Here is a 16,863-nt window from a genome sequence, read left to right as displayed (position 1 = left end):
ACTGACAAAAATTTATGGCGCCAGTGTTCTGGAGAGGTGTGATTTTAGTCTTAACAAAATCTCACTCAACAGAGATGAAATCCAGTCGAAACAGGAGGTACCCCAGGGGAACCCCAGCTCCTAGACCTCTGCCTGACAAGACACCAGGGCAGAGAAATCCCCAGGCACTGTCTTCAGTCACATGAGGCCTCCCACTTAATCTGCAATACCCACAGATGGCCAGCGGGGGTGGTCTCAGAGCAGCTCCAGCAAGTGCCCACTGTCCCCAGACAGAAGCAGCATTTATTTCCCTGCCAGGGTGGCTGCCCTGATACCAGGAAAACCACTTCCCCAGGACTGACTTATCCATTAGGCACAGTAGGCACACTGCCTAGAGACCATGATACTTTTGGGGCCCACAAAATATTTTTAAATAATTTTTTTTTACAATGAGAAGAACGAATATATAATGAATATATAATACAGAGCGCAGGAGGTCGCATGTCTTGTCCGGTTCACTGGCCCATTAACTCTCATGTACCTTCTGTTGCTCTGTGTTCTGCACTGGTCCTTGGAGTTGTTAGGAGGGACTCAGACAGACCCAGGAAACCTCAAAATGGACTCATTGGCCTTTGAGGATGTGGCTGTGAACTTCACCCTGGAGGAGTGGGTTTTACTGGATTCCTCACAGAGGAAACTCTACAGAGATGTGATGCGGGAAAACTTCCGGAACCTGGTCTCAGTAGAAAGAAAACAGGAAGATCATGATATTGAAGATCAGTACAAAAACCAGGGGAGAAAATTAAGAAGTCCTATGGTAGAGAGACTCTCTGAAAGTAAAGACAGTAGTTCCTGTGGAGAAAACTTCACCCTTATTCCAACTCTCAATCTGAAGAAGAAAACTCCTGGTTTAAAACCATGGGAATGCAGTGCATCTGCAAAAGTCTTCATGCATCATTCATCCTTTAATAGACACATGAAATGTCACATTGAAGACAAACCAAGAGAGTATCAAAAGTACTGTAAGAAGGTATATAAATGTAAAGAATGTGGGAAAGCATTCATTTCTCCTAGTTCTCTTAGAACACATGAAAGAAGTCACACTGGGGAGAAACCCTATGAATGTGAACAATGTGGAAAAGTCTTTCAATATCAAAAATCCTTCCAACTACACAAAAGAACTCACACAGGGGAGAAACCCTATGAATGTAAGTGGGAAACAACTTTTCGAAAACACATGGTAACACACACTGGAGATTTACCTTATAAATGTCAGAAATGTGAGAAAGCATTCATTTATCCCAGTTGTCTTCAAATGCATGAAAACAGTCACAATGGAGAGAAACCCTATCAATGTAAACAATGTGGAAAAGCCTTTAAAAGTCCTGAAACTATTCAAATACATGAAAGAATTCACAGAGGAGAGAAACTCTGTGAATGTAAGCAGTGTGGTAAAGCCTTCAATCATTTCAGTTTCTTACAGCTACACAAAAGACATCACACCAAAGAGACACCATATGAGCATAAAACATGTTCTAAAGTATTGAATACTGCCGGGTTTCTTCAAAGTCACGAAAGAATCCACACGAGAAAAACTGAATGTAAGGAATGTGGGAAAGCCTTCACATGGAAAATAACCCTTCAGAAACACATGATAACACACACTGGAGATGGACCTTATAAATATAAAGAATGTGAGAGGGTATTCATTAATCCCAGTTCTCTTAAAATACATGAAAGGATTCACACTGGAGAGAAACAATATCAATGTGAACAATGTGGTAAAAGTTGTAGGTATCCAGTGGTTTTGAAAATACATCAAAGGACCCATACTTAAGAAAAACCCTATGAATGTAAAAATGAAGGGAAAACCTTCACTTCCACATATGTTCAAGCGCATGAAAGAATTCACAATGGGGCTTCCCTGGTGGCGCAGTGGTTGAGAGTCCGCCTGCCGATGCAGGGGACTCGGGTTCGTGCTCAAAAAAAAAAAAAAAAAAAAAAAAAAAAAAAAAGAATTCACAATGGACAGAAACCCTATCAATGACAGGAATGTGGGAAATCCTTCATTTGTCTCTCAGTCCTTCAAAGACCTGAGACTATACACTGGACAGAAATCATATAAAATGTGACGAATGTGGGAATGGCTTTTCTGATCTTAGTAGTTTATGAAACCATAAAAGGATTTACTAGATAAAACGTTGTTTGTGAACAGCCTGGGAAACACTTCAATTGGCCAATATCATTAATATGTAAAAGCTCCCATGGAGAAGATAAATGTAAGTAACATGAGATAACTTGATGGAAAGTAATCTATGTCTAATGTTCCAGAAAACCTTCAATATGAAAGAGTTGTTTTTTTGTTTTTTTGGGTTTTTTGCAGTACGCAGGCATCTCACTGTTGTAGCTTCTCCCGTTGCGGAGCACAGGCTCCGGACGCACCGGCTCAGTGGCCATGGCTCACTGGCCTAGACGCTCCACAGCATGTGGGATCTTCCCAGACTGGGGCACGAACCCGTGTCCCCTGCATCAGCAGGCGGACTCTCAACCACTGCACCACCAGGGAAGCCCAAAAGAGTTGTTCTTACTTTTATTTATTACTATTTTTTTGCCGGGCTGCACAGTATGCAGGGGATCTTAGTTCCCCAACTAGGGATCAAACCCGTGTCCCGTGCAGTGGAAGCATGGAGTCTTAACCACTGGACTGCCAGTGAAGTCCAGAAAGAGTTGTTTTAAAAGTTTATAGGACTTCGTGGTGGTGCAGTGGTTAAGAATCTGCCTGCCAATACTACAGGGTACACAGGTTCGAGCCCTGGTCCTAGAAGATCCCACATGCCTCACTATCCATCAGAGTATGAATTTTTTCTGTAAGGCCTCTTGTGTCCACTTTGAAAGTTATTTCAGTATTTTATGGTTGGAAATATTCTCTGATTCCACTCCTCTCTGGATTATATCTAGTGTCTAATATGTGTAGGAAACACTTTATGTTGTTAATAATACTAGTAAGTATGTGTTCCTGACTCACCACGACATTCACAATGGTGCCGCTAATAAGAATGACATGGGAGTTTCTCTGCTGCACTGTTCAGTGGCATTGGTGATCCATTGTTTCCATGTGACAATAAGCATCTCCTTCTGTCAAGATGGCTGTGGGTGTTTCCTGTTGCTTGTGTCTGAATATAATCCCCCGATATGTTTTTTATTGTATTTTATTTTACATGATTAAAACTGCTTGAGTTTTTTGTGAAACAGTAGTTTTTATAGTCTTTTCAAATATTCTACCAACTCTTTTTGAAGCTTTCATTAGCTAACAAATGTTTTTCATTTCCTCAAAGAATATATTAAAGTACCCATTTTATGTACGAATATTCACGAAAAATATATATATATAATGCAGCCTTGATTATATCCATCTTTACATGAATGCACTTACAAAATGTAATTTTTAATACTTTTCTGTGGATGAATGGGTCCACAAAGGTGAAAGTGCCTAGGGCCCATGAAAGTGACAATGTAGCCCTCTGTCTCCCCTGCCAGCTTCCTGTCCTGCTCTGGCTGAGGTGACACAGAGGCAGAGTGACACACAGGAGAACAGGGGGCTGCAAGTAGGACCCCAGGGACCAGGGCAGCCCTCATCCTCAGGCTGAGGCTAGAGAGACCATGGGGGCTGTGGGACGAGACTTTTGGGCTCTGACTGGCAGGGGCATTGCTGAGTCAGAGCACAGGCAGTCTGGAGGGTACCCCGCCCTACTGTGCCAGCTGCTACCTTCTAATGGCCACATGGGAAAAGGCTAGTGCAGAAGGGCCAGTTCGGTGCCCTCAGGGAAGTCCACTGTGTGCATGGGCTGCATTTAATTCATCTCCTCCTGCTCTGATGGGGATTCCAAGTGTCTCTCTGGGTCCCTGCACTGACAGACGAGCCGGCACTGTGCCCTGAGACTAACACACTCTAACTATTGTCTCCTTGACTCTCTCACCCTCTGAGATTCACATTTGGCCCCTATGAGGTCCTTGAACTTCCTTCTCTACCTAAATGACAGACCAGCCCCTTAAAGGAGATAATATTGTTCCCAATTACAGATAGAGAGACAGAGGCCCAGAAAGATCAATTCTCCTGCTCAGGGCCACACGGGCAGGAGAGCAATTCCTTTCAGACATCTAGATCCCTCAGAATTCTCTCCCTCTGCCCCACTGAGGCTGACCTGGAGTCCCCTGTCCCGTCTCGGGAGCCCCCAGACTAACTCCTGAGACCTCACTGGTGGGGCGCAAGGGCAGGGTCCACAAGGACCTTGCCTGATTACAGCCCAGATTCCCTCCTTGGCACAGCAGGGGTCTGGGGGGATGGAGAAGCCCCTCCTTGTCCTCACTCATTCCCTCCCTCTTCCTTACCTCTTGCTCTCTTCCACTCGCTGTGTTTGGCTTCTGTGCTGCCCCCCACTGAAGTTAGTGGCCTTCACATCTGCACAAACAATAGGAAAATATTAGGAGTCATCTCCCTGGGCCTCGTGGGCTCCTGTCCTACTCTGGCCACTTTGTAAAATCCTCAATGCCCCTTGGCTTACAGCACCACGCCCACCCCACTCCCCTCCGGCACCACCACCCTGGACGCCTCGGGCTCTTCTCTCTTCTCTCCACATCAGGCCCCGCGCCTGACCCACCTGGGACGAGTGGGTGAACTCTGCACAGCTCCACCACCATCACAGGCCACGTCCCCTAGAAGCAGGGCCTCAGCTGGGAAGTGAGAGGCATCTGATTTATTGAGGAGTGTTGTCAGGAGGAGGGAGGTGGAGGGGAGCAGGATAGGGCAGAGGAAGGAGCTGAGCAGGGACGTGCTCTACCCTGAGATGAGCTTCAGCCTCACGCACAAAAGCCTGGAACCCCTGCTTTAGGACTGACTGAGGCGGGGGCTGGGCTTTGATGTCCCCTCATAGTCAGTCCCCATCCACAGGCTGAGGGCAGAGGGGACACAACCCCCCAGGCATCTCCTGGGAGGCTGTGAAGGCAGCTGTGAAGGGGGCACCTGTGAGCCATTAGCATCCGTATTGCACATTTCAAACAGATGGGGGACGGGGCTGGGGGGCAGCCGCCCAGTGAGGGGGATCTGGGCAGGGCGCTCACAGCACCTGCTGCCCAGTGCCCCACCCAGGGAAACTGGCATTTCATGCCCCTGGCATTTCAGAACCAATGTGGTCAAAACTGAACAGTCACCTCCCCCCACACTCATCTCATATCTACACCAGGACTCTGACCAGCCCATGATCACATTCTCAGAACCCACCCCTCTCATTGTTCAACCTGTCAGGGAGTAAACCTGCCTCATCCCCTCTGCAGTGACTCCATCCCAGTCAGCCCCACACTCTCTCAGCTTCTGCGACAACCCTCCTTCTATTCTCCCTTTCCTCCTCTCCCCTTGGCCATTGCCCTGGGGCGACACGCCCTTGCTCGGCTCCCTGATGATTCACCCCTCGTGAATACACATACACACACACACACACACACACACACACGCACGCACGCACGCACACACACACACACACACACACACACACTGAAGCCAGGGTGTTGGCTAACGTGGACAAGGATCTGCTCTCCCGTCTAAAATCATCTGGCTCGTTATTGCTTTTCCAGACCTGGGTCTGTCCATCTCTCCAGTCCCACCCTGACCCACCCCCTTGCATGCCTCCCTTGAGCACTGAACTGAGTGTCACTTCTCACTCTACCATGCCAGTCCCTCTGCTTGTCCTAAGCAGTTTTCTCCCCAGAGCACCCTCTTTCCCCCTTGCTGGGCTCAGGTCCCCTCCATTACACACCCATCACACTGTAGCCATCATATGCATATAGAACTCACCATCCAGAGTTTTACTCTCAGGGAGGACTGACAATGCTCTATGCCATTCATGAAAGTCTGTTACCTGTTTTCTCAGGGGTAAGAGGTCTAATGGTCAAACGGCAGACTCACCAGTCAATCACTGTAGAAGGCACCGACAAGGCCTCTATGCCTCCCTGCCTGTTTTGTCTCCTTCTCAAAGGTTGCAATGGAAAAAACGTTTGTGTCATCTCCTTTCTGCTATCAGTGGTCACGTATGCATGTTGAGGGCCTGGTCCCAGGCAAGGGACATATGGCCAACTCCGATGTAAAATGTGAAAGGGCAAGACAGGGCTGAGGCTATAGGTGGGTTGCCATGGAAGCAGGATGGGCAGTCACGGGAGGAAATTGGAAACAGATGTGATCAACACAGGCCCATATCATCCTGATGAGTGATCCCTCTCTCAGGTTGGGCAGTGATGTACCAGCTATGACAAAACTGATGGGTAACATTTGCTGATTTCCATGGTGGAAATACTTCCACCAAGGCCAATTTCAAGCTACCAAGAGTTTAACAACCAGCTCAGAAAAATCCTGACCACTTAACAATTGGCAATGGCAAGCCTGTAGCCTCTGGCACAGACACAACACAGCCCCCTGGGTGTCCTCTGCAGGGATTCCTTCCTCAGCTTGGGTTGATGTAGAGTGAGAAGCATGAGGTTCCTCTAACCTGCCTGAGATCAGCCCCACCTGCTCACCAAGAGGAGACAAGCCTGACAGGTAGCAAAGTAAGTGCTCTGTGAGATCCTGTCCTCTGTCCCTCTCAGAGCGGGGAATCTGTGTCTTGGTACAGGTTGGCCCACAAGCAGACCTAAGACAAGCATTTAGTGGAAGTAGTTTGTTTGGGAGGTGATTCCAGAAAACACCAGCACGAGTGTAGAGAAGGGAGACAGGGCAGGACCTGAGTCAGAAGAGGACGTGTCAATGAACAGGTCACAGAAGTGGGTGACAGGGGCTCAAGCCAGCTGGGGACCTCAGGGGGAGGTGTGACATGTCTGGGAGTGGACCCCCCAAGGAGTGAGGAAGAGGAGGTATTTTTCCACTGAGTCCCCCCAATGGTTGGTTGAGGCTGCTCCCTGCGTTCAGAATCCCCAGTGTTTCCAGTCTGCCCCAGAGCAAAGGTCAGCTAGAGAATGGGGAGGGGGCAGGATGTGCATAGTGTCTGAAACACCCAGGCACACAGAGATGTGACCCATGTGTCACTCTGTATGTCTTTCACATTCATGCAGAGCTCTTCACCCTGATGAACAGGATCCTTCTTTTTTTTTAATTTAATTTTATTTATTTTTTTATACAGCAGGTTCTTATTAGTTATCTATTTTATACATATTAGTGTATATATGTCAATCCCAATCTCCCAGTTCATCCTACCACCACGACCACAACCCTCTCCCGCCACTTTCCCCCTTGGTGTCCATAGGTTTGCTCTCTACATCTCAGGATGCTTCTTTTTAATGCTGCATATTTTTGTAGCAGGTAGTTCCCTAAACACAAGCCCACCACTGAAATCTCGGACCCAGCTAAAGAAACAGTGATGTGTTCAATGCCAGAGGAAAAGCCAGGAGGAGTAGGATTTTCCAGACTTCAGATTGTCAAGGAGAAATGGAATGCTATGGGCATTGTAACTGTAGGCTTAGCCCTAAGACTGAACTGTGTCTCTGTGAGTGTTTAACAAATGTCTGGCCCCTCCAGACTGTCACCACCATGTGAGCAGGGACCGCATCCCCACCAGCACTGCACACAGAGCAGGTCTCCTTAAGTCCCTACTGGGTGTTGGAGGAGGAGGGCAGAGGTGTGTGAAGGGCACGAGAGGGACCCGAGAATGGAGACGCTGTTGGCCCTGCTTCCTCTCCCCATGTCCTCCTGGAAGGAACAGGGGCCTCACCCACGACTGTGTTTACAGGAGTGATCTCTCTCTCTCTCTCTCTCTCTCACACACACACACACACACACACACACACACACACAAAGAGGCTACCGGGAGCTAAGGACTCGGTCCTGGTAAGTGGGAGGAGGGGAGACAAATGAAATTGATGCCTGGAGTAAGTTGCTTTCACAAGAATTTATTTCTCAGAGTCTAGAAGTCTGAACCAGGGCAGGCAGACACAGGTCTTTTCCCTGGGCTCACAATTCACCCAATTAATCTGATTATTGGGACGATAACTGGGCCATAGTTCTTCCAACCTCTTAGTATCTTCCTACCCAGGCTTCGCAGTCCCCCGACACTCTGGGGCTATGCAACAGGAAGAAACAAGTTACTATGGAAAATGGGCCCAGGGTAAGACCAGAATCCTCCCCACGTGGACATCCCCACTAACTGGGTGACTTCAGGAGACTTTGGGCCCCAGTTCACTTTCTGGCTGTGACCTTTGGAGCATGTGGTTGAAAACCTACACCCACAGACAGATGAGGAAACTGGGGTCCACAGATGGCAAGGGGTTTCCCAGGGTCACAAGCCCATCCCAGCAAAGCTAGACGGGAGTAGGGGCTGAAAGCACATTACTCTAGTCAGTGCCTCTCAGAATTCAGCATAGTCGGAATCCCCTGGAGGCCTTGTGAAAATACAAACGGCTGGGCCCCAGCCCAGAGTCTGATTCAGGAGGTCTGAGTGCGGCCTGGTAATCTGCCTTTCTGTCAAGTTCCCGGGTGGGACCCCACTTAGAGAACCACTGCTCTAAGGGATGGCAAAGCCAGGTGATGGAGGGGCCAGGTAGGAGGGCCTTTCTCTGCCCTGGAAGGGGCAGCGGGTAATTGGTCCAAAGGATGTTCCTCAACCCACCCTGTTATTAGCTCCACAACACAGAACGGGCCACTCACCACAGTGCAAGTGATATCGAAGTTGTCCCTGATCTGAGCCAGGGTGACTGTCCCCACACACTGTTTCACCAGCTGTAAGGGGAGGTTCAAGCTCAAACTGGAACCTCCGGACCATTGCCTCCCAGCCTCAGCCCAGGGGCTAGAAATCTTCCCCAAAGCCCCCTATTCAGCTCCCTGGGAAGCATCCACCAGCACTCTAAGCCCCCAGCCTCACCCCATTCTCCTTGAAGTCACACTGCTCCGGGGGCTGCTGGGTCGTCCTGGGGCACACGGTCTCCTTCACTGTGAAGCTCACAGGCTTCGGGGTGTCCAGGTCCTGATCCTGGTCAAGGATCAAAGTGGGGTGACTGGGCTCAAGCTCATGCTTCCTTCTCTGATCTGTCTCCCTGCCCCTCACCTAGACGGCAGCCTCTTCAGCCCTTCCTGTGTGCCTGGCCCTGGGTTTGGTGCTGGGTGCACGGGGAAGGGGACAGAGCCCACTCCTGGACTCATGGGCACACAGAGAGCAGGAGGGGACCTCAGACCAGCTCTGATGAGAACACCTTCCCCACGGAGGGGCTGAGGCAAGTCAGGGACCACCTGCAGGGAAAGACCTTGTCACTGGAACCTCCAAGCTGAGCAGAGCCCTCCCTGGTAGGAAGACAATGAGGAACAGATGGGACTTAAATCAGGGAAGTCACATCACAGACCAAGTAACCGCCCCCCCTACCTGGAGCTCCCAGAAAGCTCTGGAGCCCAGGGCACCTGTTCCCACAGTAGAGATGCTAAGGCAGGAAGCTCTCATGCTAGGAGGGGACCCAGCTCTGGGAAGGTTTCCTGGAAGAGGTGGGAGCCCACCTAGAGGGAGAAGTCCCTTCCTGACAGGAGGTACAGCCTGAGCAGAGGGGGTGACAGCGTGGCCAGGGCTGGCGGGAGACAGCCCCCTCCCCAGGGTCCTCCTGACTCACAGTCTTGGGAGGCAGGTCCAGTTCCAGGAGGCGGTAGAGATTAGCTTCTAAGGACCGCTCGTTGAACTGATCCAAAGCACGAAACACAGCTTCCCTGTAGCTGAGGGCCTGGGCGCTGGCCGAGGGCACCACTAGTCCCAGCAGCAGTAGCCACAGTGACCACTGCCCCAGGGCGAGGCTGGCCCTCTGAGTCTCCATGGTCCCCAAGTCGGCCTCCTCCCAGCATGCAGGACCCTCCTTTATGCCCCTCCTGGGCCTGATGCAATGGCCCAACCACATGTCTTCCTCACCTGCCCCATCCCTGATCTCCTCCCCAGCTGTGAGCTGGACTTGCCTCAGCCCCTGCTGTTGCCTCACGGGATTGCTGGGCAGTGGGAGCGGGAAGCCTCCTGTGGAAGGTGAAGAAATGGTTTCTCCATCTCCCTGACAACATCTTGGCCTCTCCTGGGGGCCATGGGGAGTGTCATAGGCAGGGTTGCTCAAGAGCATTGAGTCCTCCAGGAGAGGGAAGACCAGGCTCTGTCTTACGTCCCCTCTGCCTCCACACTCTGGCCTCCTCAGGAATAGGGTAAAGGAGTGTATTCAGCACTCAATCTCCTCCTCTAGGCACTGTCTGGCACAGAGTAGCCATCAGTTAATGTCGATGAGTGGATGACTGTACCAGCTCCTTCTAGAGCCTTACACACCTAGCCAAACCCTAGGCAGACAGTCAACCCCACACCATCTTGTCTTTTGGGCCCAGCCCTCAGCCAGTCAGGGGCTTGGCTCCATTTGTCCCCTCTCCTGGATTCTTCTCCACTGACTTTCTCACTCTAAAAATGTCCCATCCCAAGTCCCTGCCAGCCGTGGCCTATTGCCCTGGCCCCTCCCAACCAAGCCTCAAGAATAGTCATGTAGAATTTTAAAAGTTCAATCTGGGATTCCTTATGAAAAGTTCCAGCAAAGCAGACTTAAAGGAGCCTATATGGTCAGTCACTTTTTCTTGCTGTACTCATATAAATAATCAGGCCAAGTTTATTGAAACTAGACTTAATTTGCAAGCAAATTAGTCTTACGTTGGTTATCTTTGATAAAAATGGGGGTAATTTTAGACAGAAAAATTATATTTCAGTAGAAAATTTAATATGTACTTGAGGATATTAAATACTAGTTCTGTTAATTGTCATTGAGGTTTTGTTGTCTACCTATAAACTGGTCTGGATACTGATTTCTCCTCATTTCCTCTAATATCTGGCTACAACTCTCCAAACTAATGTTTCAAATTTTTCTCCCATCCTCCTGACTTGGAATCATTGAGAACTAAAACTGCCATTTTCCTGAAGCTATGCAGGCTAAAATAGGACACTTAATATAAATTTCAGAGAAATCACCATAACAGCTCATGTATGGACAATCTTCATGTTTGTTGCTGTGTGGGCCACTCAGAAGCATCACCAGAGATTCAAACTGTGACTCGGGAAAATCTATTAGATTGCCACTGTCTGCCCTCACTCCATTTGAAGAGGATTTAAGCCCAACACCTAGAAATCTGGCTGCCTTCAGAAGTCAGAAATTGGGATTACAATCTGCTCCAGTCACACACCTTTGTTTTTTTTTTAATTTTTTTTGTTTTGATTGTTTCCATAGAAATGCCTCTCATTAAATACCTGATTGCTTGTACTCTGTAGGCCTAACTTGGGAAACCCACCTGCATCACTGCTTCCGAAAACGAGGCCTTTTAACTAAACCTTTTAACTAAACTGATCTATTCTCAGGACTAAGAGACTGGTTTGATGAGATATGGAGCAACCTACCAACTCTGGACAGGCTCAGACCTATTTCACAGGATGGTGCCAAATATTAACATTTTCCACAATATTATGCAAATCCTTGAACAAATTCCTAGGACCCTCAAGATCACTGACCTATTATCATGGCTGAAACCTTCAAGTTTGGGACAATGGCTCTAAACTGGATTTCAGACTATTGCCTGTATAATTATTATAAGATTTGCTACTACAGTCACTAAGGAGAACAGTATGGAGGTCCCTTAAAAAAAAAACAAAAACAAAACCACCATACGACCCAGCAATCCCACTACTGGGCATATACCCAGAGAAAACCATACTTCAAAAAGATACATGTGGGCTTCCCTGGTGGTGCAGTGGTTAAGAATCCGCCTGCCAATGCAGGCGGCACGGGTTCGAGCCCTGGTCCGGGAAGATCCCACATGTCGTGGAGCAACTAAGCCCGTGTGCCACAACTACTTAGCCTGCGCTCTAGAGCCCACGAGCCACAACTACTGAGCCCACGTGCCACAACTATTGAGGCCCGCATGGAGCAACTAAGCCGTTGTGCCACAACTACTTAGCCTGCGCTCTAGACCCCACGAGCCACAACTACTGAGCCCACGTGCCACAACTATTGAGGCCCGCAAGCCTAGAGCCTGTGCTCTGCAACAAGAGAGGCCACCGCAATGAGAAGCCCACGCATCACAACGAAGAGCAGACCCCGCTTGCTGCAACTAGAGAAAGTCTGTGGGCAGCAACGAAGACCCAACACAGTCAAAAATAATTAATTAATTAATTAATTAATTAATTAAAAAAAAAAATACATGTACCACAATGTTCATTGCAGCACTATTTACAATAGGCAGGACATGGAAGCAACCTAAATGTCCATTGACAGATGAATGGATAAAGAAGATGTGGCACATATATACAGTGGAATATTACTCAGCCATAAAAATGAACAAAATTGAGTTATTTGTAGTGAGGTGGATGGACCTAGAGTCTGTCATACAGAGTGAAGTAAGTCAGAAAGAGAAAAACAAATAGCATATGATAACGCACATATATGGAATCTAAAAAAAAAAAAACGGTACTGATGAACTTAGTGGCAGGGCAGGAATAAAGATGCAGACGTAGAGAACAGACTTGAGGACACAGTGGGGGAAGGGGAGGCTGGGACATAGAGAGTAGCACTGACATATATATAATACTAAATGTAAAATAGATAGCTAGTGGGAAGCTGCTGCACAGCACGGGGAGATTAGCTCAGTGCTTTGTGACGACCTAGCGGGGTGTGATAGGGAGGGTGGGAAGGAGACTCAAAAGGGAGGGGATATGGGGATGTATGTATACATATAGCTGATTCACTTCGTTGTAGAGTAGAAACTAACACACAATTGTAAAGCAATTATACTCCAATAGAGATGTATTTTTAAAAAAAGATTTACAACTGTAATCCTATTTAGATGTGTTTCTGGGTTATAACCTCTGACTTTTAGCATATCAACTACCCAGGTAGTTAAGGTCCTCACCATCGACTCTGATGCCCAGGCATCTCTTGGTGGATTGCAGTGTAAACGCTGACAGTTGATTGTTTTTTTCTTTCTCTCTTTTCTTTTCTTTTTTGTAATGCAAGTGCCTGATTTAAGCTTTGACAGCCAGGCATCCACTTCAAAGGTGGCTATCTTGAATAAACATGTTGTCAGCTGCGTGGCTAGATTAAAAAAGCCAGGCCACCTCCCCCTACTGAGGGTCCTTTGTTTCAGATTTCTTTAACTGATCATTTGGGCCACTTGTTTTTTCTCTTCCTGTGCTTTAAATTCCTGCTCTTATGTTTTAAATTCACCAATAAAAAGTGAGCCGTTAGAAACCCTAGGCCCCCATCCTCAACTGCAATAAAAGCAGGACCCCAGGCCCATATTCTCTTTCTCTTTCTACCCTAGATGTCTTTGAGTGGCTCCAGTCATGCCACATAATTTCCCAGTCCCATAAATAATGAAACTTGTTTTTTTCAAAGTTCTCTGATGGCGACTGGTGAAGGGCATCGTGCAGTCATAATCAGAACCCCAAGGGCTGGTCCGTTCACAACACTGGCTGTTGATGATAGTCTGAGACCTGCACACAACACTGACCCTTGAGAGTCCTGCTGAGAGTCCTCAGCCAAGGGCTGCCTTCCTGGAGACAGCCGGGCTCAGGCAGAAGGCCATAGTTCCCCCTTCAGGAGTCTTGGCCGAAGAGGTGCTCTCACGAGGCCCAGCTCAGTCCTAGGCCCAATTCATTTCTCGAATGTCTGACCCTCCCAGAAGGCCCACTGCCCACCCCTCAAATGGAGCTCCCACATCTTATGCTAGCAAACCTGCCAGCTCCCACAATTGCTCCAGCCAACCACTTCCTTTTCCACCCTGCCTCCCTCCACAGCCCCTTGGAGAGCCAGGGCTGCATCCCAGCCCTCTGCCTGTGCACGGCCCTCACCATGTCCAGCTGTCCATCTCAGGGGCCATACCCACCAGCCAGCCACAGGGTCCCTGTGCAGCCAGCTCTCTCACAGTGAGTTCTGCCCATTGGATCTTCTGGGGTCCTTATCTGTAAGCCAGCTGACCTCCATGGGGCCTGCCTCAGTTTACTAGAGATGCACTAATAATACGGACCCTCCCAAAGCGAAGGGTTTGGAGTCTCAACCAGAACTTTCTCTGATGAAGGAAATATTCTGTATCTGTGCTATCTAGTATGGCAGCCATTAAACACACATGGCTACTGAGCGCTTGAAATGTGACTTGTGCAACTGAGGAACTGACTTCTTAATTTAATTTTCATTAATTTAAGTGGCCACATGTGTATAAGACAGTGGTAAAGATCCTTTTTTCTTTGGTCTCCTTGCAAAATTTTTCTCCTCCTTTATAGCTCCATATTCCAAGGTGTTTGCGGCAAGAGGATCGCCTTTAACAACCCCAAAAATGTTAGGCCTTGCCCACTCAGCTCAGGACCAAAAGGAACCTCTTAGGATTTGCAGAAATCGACTGTTGTCCTGTCCACACTGACTTGAGAGGGAATAGAGCTCTCAAAGGGAGGCCTTTGTCCCAGAACCATGTTCTTCCTCGCAAGTACCGCTGACCTTCGCTCCACCCCCGCTGGGACAGGAAGGGAGAATCATAGTGCTATTGCCATTTCACAGATGAATAAACTGAGGCCAGCCCAGACCAGGATAAAGCAACTTACCCAAGATACCAAACTACTCAGAGACAGATGTAAGGCTGAGGCTCCAACCTCTCCCAGCTTCAGCTCACCCTCTCATCCCCCTCTTCCCCTTGCAGATGATGGGAGGACAGCAGAAACCATCCTGAAAAGGGTAAGTTCTCATGCTTACCATACATCCCAGAAATTCCACTCCTAGGTATTTACCATCAAGAAATGAAAACATTCCTCCACACAAAAATTTGTACAAGGATGTGTAAAGCAACTTGATAATAGTCAAAACCCAGGAACAACCCAGATGTCCATCAGCAAGTCCATCAAATTGCAGGACATCCACACGATGGAATGCTACTTGCCAGTAAAAAAGAACAAACTGGTGATATGCGCATCACGAATGAACCTCATAAACATTATGCTAGACATTATGATAAGTGAAAGATGTCCGACGCAAAAGATCACATATTGCATGATTCTATTTATATGAAACCTCCAGAAAAGGAAAAACTATCGTGATAGGAAATAGATCAGTGGCTGCCAGGGGCCAGGGTTAGGAAGACAAGGTAGACTGCAAAGGGCCATGAGGGAACATTTTGGGTAATGAAAATGTTCTACATCCTAATTGTGGTGATGGTTGCACGATTGTGCATTTTTGTCAAAGCTGAAATAATTACATTAAAACTGTGAGTTTTATGGTAGATAATTTATATCTCAGTTTCAAAAGTTTTAGAGCAGGGGGGGAAGCACCGGCAATGTGTGGGCAATTGTTTGGTCTCCCCAGCTCTCCGTGGCCACAGAGCCCACGCTCACATGAACTGGCCCTTGAGCCACTGAAGATGACAGAAAGAGGTGAAGGCAAGGAAGAGCAGTAGCCCTGCAGCTGCCCCCTCCCTGCCAACTCAGGAAGGCTCTGAGTGTGCCCGGGGGAGGGAGGCCCCAGCCATGCTTAGGAGACCACCAACCTGGGGCTGGGGCAAGCCCCTAGCCCACTCTGTGTTTCCATTACCTCTGTGAAGTGAATGTGAGGGCTGCATGGATTAAGTGGGTACTTCTCAGAGCATGTTCCATGGACTAGGGGTGGTTGTGCAAGATTCCCAAGAAAAGGGTCCCATGGTCAAAGAAGTATGTGAACCCTCCCTTGCTGTTTCCCGGAGACTCACAATACACGTTAGCTTACTAAAGGCTGTGAGAGTCCTGCAGGAAAGGAACATGTTTCACTCTGATTAGCCCCAATTTCCTCAATTGTGCCCCTTTTTTCACAGAACACGCAAACATCCCAGAAGGCCCAGGGCATGCCTTGGAGCCTGGATCTTAGGCTCAAAGGATTGGAATGGGTCCAGCCCCAAGTCCTCTAGGGCAGGTATTGCTCAGGGCTAGAAAGGTCTAGGTTCTGGAAACTGTCAGTGAAAATAATCAATAAGCAATCTATAATAAGAATAGAAGAGAGTTTTATTTGAGCCAAACTGAGGACTATAGCCCAGAAACCATCTTCCCAGATTACTCTGAGAAACTGCTCCTGAGAACCGTGGCTCTCAGCACAGCTTTATATCTTCTCAGAACAAAGAACATTAAACAAGTCAGGGATACATCTTTTCAAGGTTTCAAAAAAAACAGACCAGCATGTCCACAGCGAGTCAGTATGTCCTTGGCACCTGGGAAGGGAGCCTTATCATCAAAGGAGGAGTACCAGCACTGGTGTCCCAGGAAGGGAAGCATTTAAGCTTTCCCCCATCCCCCACCCCAGGACACACGGCTTGCGGGATCTCAGTTCCTTGACCAGGGATTGAACCCGGGCTGCAGCAGTGAAAGCCTGGAATCCTAACCCCTAGGCCACCAGGGAACTTTAATAAACCCTAAGCTTTTCCCGCCGCGGAGGACGCGCAGGCCCAGCGGCCATGGCTCACGGGCCCAGCCACTCCGCGGCATGTGGGATCTTCCCAGACGGGGGCACGAATCCGTGTCCCCTGCATCGGCAGGCGGACTCTCAACCACTGCGCCACCAGGGAAGCCCAACATGGGCATTCTTTACTTCTGGTCAATGTGCCCTTTTCTTTAATAATTAAAACAGATATACAATGTATGTTTGATAGGCCACAAACAGGCTGTCTTAGTTACCATAAACTTCAAGTTAACTCGTGTATAAGCCAGAATGACTCCCCCATACCTCAATATGTGAAAATTTCTTTTATCAAAACCATGAGCCCGGGCTTCCCTGGTGGCGCAGTGGCTGAGAGTCCGCCTGCCGATGCAGGGGACGCGGGTTCGTGTCCCAGTCCGGGAAGATCCCACATGTCGC

The 16,863-nt window shown here is 48.5% G+C and overlaps 1 protein-coding gene and 1 pseudogene across 1 annotated transcript; one reads left to right on the top strand and one right to left on the bottom strand.

Moving 5' to 3' along the window:
- The first annotated feature begins 551 nt into the window (after positions 1–551).
- On the top strand, positions 552–1,816 carry LOC112403784 (zinc finger protein 709 pseudogene; annotated as a pseudogene).
- Positions 1,817–7,900: 6,084 nt separating this feature from the next.
- LOC112403788 (cathelicidin-5-like) lies at positions 7,901–9,810 on the bottom strand. Its single transcript, XM_024751447.1, has 4 exons — positions 9,610–9,810; positions 8,877–8,984; positions 8,663–8,734; positions 7,901–8,078 (listed from the first exon to the last, which is right to left on the bottom strand). The coding sequence occupies exons 1-4, from the start codon at positions 9,805–9,807 to the stop codon at positions 7,977–7,979; spliced, it is 480 nt and encodes a 159-aa protein (XP_024607215.1). The 5' UTR covers positions 9,808–9,810; the 3' UTR covers positions 7,901–7,976.
- Positions 9,811–16,863: the final 7,053 nt, after the last annotated feature.

The sequence above is a fragment of the Neophocaena asiaeorientalis genome, unplaced genomic scaffold (genome assembly GCF_003031525.2).
Source record: "Neophocaena asiaeorientalis asiaeorientalis breed wild unplaced genomic scaffold, Neophocaena_asiaeorientalis_V1.1 scaffold221, whole genome shotgun sequence".
NCBI classification, from domain to species: domain Eukaryota; kingdom Metazoa; phylum Chordata; class Mammalia; order Artiodactyla; family Phocoenidae; genus Neophocaena; species Neophocaena asiaeorientalis.
This window is presented reverse-complemented; position numbering and strand designations above follow the sequence as displayed.